The sequence below is a fragment of the Balaenoptera borealis genome, assembly GCF_965194805.1.
Source record: "Balaenoptera borealis genome assembly, chromosome: 12".
Lineage (NCBI taxonomy): Eukaryota > Metazoa > Chordata > Mammalia > Artiodactyla > Balaenopteridae > Balaenoptera > Balaenoptera borealis.
Window position 1 is genome coordinate 93725445 of NC_138869.1, and position 6000 is coordinate 93731444.

The 6000-nt window shown below is 39.2% G+C and overlaps 1 protein-coding gene across 4 annotated transcripts in view; it reads left to right on the top strand.

Annotated features, from left to right (window-relative positions):
• MBOAT1 (membrane bound glycerophospholipid O-acyltransferase 1) overlaps positions 1 to 3874 on the top strand; it is a 108190-nt gene extending 104316 nt beyond the window's left edge. For all 4 annotated transcript variants that reach the window (XM_082346369.1, XM_082346367.1, XM_082346368.1 and 1 more), the window contains one exon: positions 2441 to 3874. In XM_082346369.1, the coding sequence (XP_082202495.1) occupies positions 2441 to 2515 (75 nt within the window). In that variant the 3' untranslated portion in view covers positions 2516 to 3874. The remainder of the gene's footprint in view (positions 1 to 2440) is intronic.
• The last annotated feature ends 2126 nt before the right edge of the window (positions 3875 to 6000 follow it).

Here is a 6000-nt window from a genome sequence, read left to right on the forward strand (position 1 = left end):
TAAATAAATAAATAAGTAAATGAAAAAAAAAAAGAATGAAATAATGCCTTTTGCAGCAACATGGATGGACCTAGAGATTGTCATACTAAGTGAAGTAAGTCAGATAGAGAAAGACAAATATCATATGGTATCACCCATATCTAGAATCTAATTTTTAAAAATGATACAAATGAACTTATTTACAAAACAGAAAGCCTTACAGATATCAGAAACAAACTTATGTTTACCAAAGGGGAAATGTAGATTGGGGGGATAAATCAGGAGCTTGGGGTTAACATACAAACACTATTATATTATAAGATATCAATTGATAACCAACAAGGACCTCCTGTATAGCACAGGGAACTCTACTCAATATTCTGTGATAACCTATATGAGAAAAGAATACAAATGAATATATATATATATATACTGAATCCCTTTGCTGTACACCTGAAACTAACACAACATTGTAAATCAACTATAATCCAATAAAATTTTTTAAAAAAGAACGAAGTTGTCTTAGCTCAGGCTGCTATGACTAAATACTATAGACTGGGTGACTTAAACAGCAGATATTGTGTCTGACGATCTTGGAGGCTGGGAAGTCCAAGATCAAGATGCCAGCAGATTTGGTTTCCGATGAAAGCTCTTTGTGGCTGGCAGAAGGTTACCTTCTCACTGTGTCCTCACGTAGCAGAGAGAGAGACCGAGGGAGACAAGGACAGCAAAAGAGATGGGGTGAGGGACAGTGAGAGGGACACAGAGAAAGATGGCTCACGCTCTGATTTCCCTTTATTTTCTAATAAGGGTACTAATGCTGTCATGGGGGCCCCACCGTCATTTCCTCATCTAAACCAAATTACCACCCAAAGTCTACTTCTCCAAATACCATCAAATTGGAAGTCAGGGCTTCGACGTATGAATTGGGGGGAGGACACAAACATTTAGCCAGAGCAGAACCTTTCTATGAAATCATTTTCAAAAGCAAAATCTCATGTTGTTGTCTTTAACTAGATAACACTTTATTAAATTCAATGTATAAGAATGTTAGAATTTGTGTAGGAATTTTTGTAGATAGAAAACTCCTTGAGAGTAGAACTATGCTTTATTCATCTGTGTATCTGGAATACCTAGTTTAGTCCTAGCATGCTCTATAAATGTTAGCTGAGTTTTTCCATAACAAAAAGATGGAAGTATTGCTTAAAATTTGAGAGAAGTATGGAATGTCAGAATAGGTTACTAAACCTCCCTGGGAAGTTGAAGTTTTTTTTCCCTTGACTTCCAGAATATTTGGCTTTAATCTAACAAAATTGCTCCAGTGTAGATTTGGCCACATGTAAAAGATTAAGGCAAAATGCAAGAACAAAGTACATTTTACGAGAGCAGACTTTGAAAGCTGGAGTTCCCTCTGCCTGGGGTGTGCCTGTGAGAATCCCAGCTTACGCTTGCTGAGCCAGTGTGTTTATCTGTAGAGCTGTTATTCACTCTCATTAATGTCCTGGTTTAAATAGTAAATCAGACGGTCACTTACCTGTGGCTATTCACCCCTCTGCTAATTACTACCATTATGTGTATACGTCTCTTCTTTTCCATTCCCAAAAGAAGGGGTGGGGTCTTTGCCTTTTGTAGATCCCAGTTCAATGCTTCGTACATCCTAGGCAGTAAATGCTTATTGAAAGAAGAAATGAAGATATGTTTGCTTCTGCTGGAGCTTTTAACTATTCTATAGACCTGACATTATGATCACAGAAGCTGGGGAATGATATGTAAATCAACTGTGGGTCCCCTGCCCCTTAACATTATTTTCCTTTGCTCTTCAAAAAGCATTGGAGAAAGTGTAAGTTCAGTTTTCCCAAATGGATATAGAACAATTTTATAAAAGCTGTTTCTAATTACTTGCATTCATTGATGTGTACAGTATTTATTGAGCATCTACACTGTGTCCAGTACCACACTTATGCAATAAGTCCACAAACCTCATAAGCAAAACTTGTTTTAGTTTGGATGAAAATCGAGTTATGGAGTAGGCTTTTGAAATCTGGATTCTTCAGGCTCATAATATATACAAGAACCCCTGACACTTAGTGGAGCACATTGGCTAAAGTGTCAGTTGCATTTGTGTTTGGGGTAGGGCTTCAATTTCATTCCATGCATCCTTAGACTTTTAATATGGTGGGTTTCTAGCTGTCAGGTTTGATTCTCTCGATCTGCTTATTACATCAGTGGGACATCGCCATACGTCTGTCTGCAGATGGGCTGGTTGGTTTGCTCTGCCCAGCTTCGTGGTTTTGGTTCATCCCTGGCCCGCTTACCCACCAAAGGGAGTTATCTGTGGAGTGGATCAAGGCAAGCCTGAGGGCAGTCAGGTCCGCCAGTACCAAAAGGTGATGTAATTGCTTCATGTGACATTTCCCACATACACCCTTGTTTGAAATATAATTTGTGTGTTTATTCCTAGGTCCATGTACTTTTACTTACACATTATCAGTCTCCTGATCATACTATTCCTGCCAATCAAACCACAAGCTCATAATCAAAGGCGGCCTCAGACTCTGAACTCTGTTAATAAGAAAAAAATAGATTGATACCTCCAAAAAAAAGAAACAAACAAAAGCTGAACACGTAAGACTGCAAATCACTGGACAGAGGAGATAAAAAGACTCCAGAGTTCTCCAGTGACTTAGAGGTGATGTTTACATGCATCTATTTTGTTTTGATTTTTTAAGTGCAGGGAGTATTTTTATAAAGCTTTTTTTGTACCATTGAATCAGCCATGTCCAGTTGATTTAATACTTTCTAGGACATTTGAGTCGTATGGAGGTGTGTGGAGAATGTGCTAGAACTGCAGAGACAGTCCATTCTGGGCTAGCTGGGTCTTCACTTTTCTGGCATGATCTCCAACCACTGAAATCTGGACGTTGGGAACCCGGGCGTCTGCTCCAGAAGTTAGAAGGTAAAGCTGAGATGACTTGTCTTCCAGAACATATGCAAGACGGTTGTTCCTTGGGAAGCCCCCCAATCCTTTGCCTTGTGACATTACTGTTCTCAAACACATTAACTACACTCAGAAGACTGCCGGGGAGGGACCGTGTGGAGGGAGGTTTGCAGAATACTGAAAATTCAATGAGCCTGGAGGACTAACTGTGAATGGACACTTGAATGGATTGGAAGTCAGGCACGTGCCCTGAAGGTGGCTGCGTTTCCTCCCAACCCTCCCCGCACCAGGGATGTAACCCTTCTTTCTTCTGAAATGAGCCAAGATTGGAAATCAGAAAGTCTCCTGTCCACATACCAGAAGTCTCAGAGGGGCTACTGTTTTCCAAATGTTTTCCATTGCATATGTGCCTTCTGCTTGCCCAGGCATGGCCCTGAGAAAACACCCAGATTTCACATCATTAAGGGAGAGGGATGTCTTTTTATAAATATTTTTAAAAGTAATTTAAAGTTATATTGAAGTTTGGGAAGAAGAGGCAGATATTTCTCTTTTTTCCCCTCACTTCTCAGAGGTGTTCATGATCACAGCCATGATGTTCACTTGGGCTGGTTTCCATTTTTTTCAGTTTCATAGCTGATTAAATCTGACATTGTTTTAGTTAAATCATCCTATTAGAAAGCAGAGATTGAAAAACGGTTTTCCTTTCTATCTTTGTAATGAATGTGCTGTGGCTCCTTTGGGAAACTTCTATTGGGTGATATTCTATGTGGGAGAAGGAAACATGGCATTAAATGTTGTGGAAAATAATAATGATAATAATAAAATGTATGCTACAATGTTGTACCCTCAATCAAATACCTTGGGAGGAGAGAATCTGTTCAAATCAGATGGTGAAAAATGAGTTTCTTACTAAATCAATACTGCATTTCTACATAAAGGAAATATTTCTAAAAAGAATTGCTTTTTGTTTGTGTCAGACTTGCCGTTCTGAAGCATGTGTGTGTATTTTGTGTGTGTTTTAACAAATGTGTACAAGGTTTTACTTATTATTTGAGCATCACACGTTCAGTTTGTACTACATGTCAGGTGCTTGGATGTTTTTGGTTTGATTTCTGATCTTCGTTCCTAACAGTGCAGGTAGGATTAACCTCCTTTTACAGATGAGGAAACAGAATCAGGAAGATGGCTGCTAACCGCCCCACAGTCACAGACTTAGTGCTTGAGCTGAGATTTGAATCCAAGACGGTCCCAAGAAAGCCACTGGCCATGGATCTTTCTATGAGGTGTCCTGCTGGTGCATCTCTTTGGACAATGAAATGTGAAACGATGTGCTTGTCCCTTAAAGAGTTTGTGTGGTCCTGGTGCTGCTCAGAACCAGAGCTCTAGTCCTTATGTGAGACGATGGAAGTTAAGAAGTAGCACTTTTGTGCCAGCGTAGGAGGCTCACCCCAGTTTAACCAGGGAACCTTGTGGCAACCCTACTTTGCTGTCCCGGGAGGAATATTAGATAGTGGATAGAGGGAAGAGAATGTAGGTGCCTCAAATCTGTCAGGGTTTGTCTCCAACAGGAATATTTTGAGGTCCAAGACCAAGAAAAATACCCATCTTGCACACCAGCAAAAAATGGTATACATCACCATTGGCATGGACTGTGTGGAATAATCCATCTTACAATGAAATCTTTGAACTTGCAATATGATTTACGTCTGGGGTTCTCTGTATTTAATATCTTCATTTCTGAGAGAAGAACTTTGGTGGCGAGAGGAGAGGTGATCATTAGGGAGACCAGCAGTCCTGCTTTGCAGAGACTCTGCCAACCTCTCAGTCCTGGGCAAACAAGGACCACTGGTCCCTTAAGAGACCACTCAGAATCAATTACTCATTATGGAATGGAAGTAAAGCCTATGGAATCTGAGCTTATAGATTCTGTATTTCAGACAGTGCTAGGTCCTGGGACACCCTTTTCATATTATGAGGCCTTATTCAGTACTAAAAGGACAACACCTCCAAGAGCAATTAGTACCTTTTTTCCCCTGAGAACATTTAACCATAGAAAAAATTTCAATTTAGGACCAAAGTTTAAACAGAAGATTGGGACTGTTCCTATTGCCTTAGAGTTCCTAGTTGTCCTAAACATAATATGCATTTAATAAATATGTTTTGGGTTGATGAGCTTGCAGTTTAAAAGAAATACGTTTTAGGGTTTGTTTTTGAAAAGGCCAGATTTAAAATATTCTATTTTAGCTCAACATCGCTAATCATCATGGAAATGTGAATCAAAACCACAATGAGATTTCACCTCACACCAGTCAGAATGGCTATCATCAAAAAGAACACAAGGATAGAAAACCCAGAGATAAACCCATGCACCTATGGTCACCTAATCTATGACAAAGTCGGCGAGAATATACAATGGAGAAAAGATCGTCTCTTCAATAAGTGGTGCTGGGAAAACTGGACAGCTACATGTAAAAGAATGAAATTAGAACACTCCCTACCACCATACACAAAAATAAACTCAAAATGGATTAAAGACCTAAATGTAAGGCTGGATACTATAAAACACTTAGAGGAAAATATAGGAAGAACACTCTTTGACATAAATCACAGCAAGATCTTTTTCAATCCACCACCTACAGTAATGAAAATAAAAACAAAAATAAACAAACGGGACCTAATTAAAAGCTTTTGCACAGCAAAGGAAACCATAAACAAAACAAAAAGACAACCCTCAGAATGGGAGAAAATATTTGCAAACGAAGCAACTGACAAGGGAATAATTTCCAAAATATACAAACAGCTCATGCAGCTCAATATCAAAAAAAACAAACAACCCAATCAAAAAATGGGCAGAAGACCTAAATAGACATTTCTCCAAAGAAGACATACAGATGGCCAACAAACACATGAAAAGCTCCTCAACATCAGTAATTATTAGAGAAATGCAAATTAAAACTACAATGTGGTATCGCCTCATACTGGTCAGATTGGCCATCATCAAAAACTCTACAAACAGTAAATGCTGGAGAGGGTATGGAGAAAAGGGAACCCTCCTACACTGTTGGTGGGAATGTAAATTGGTA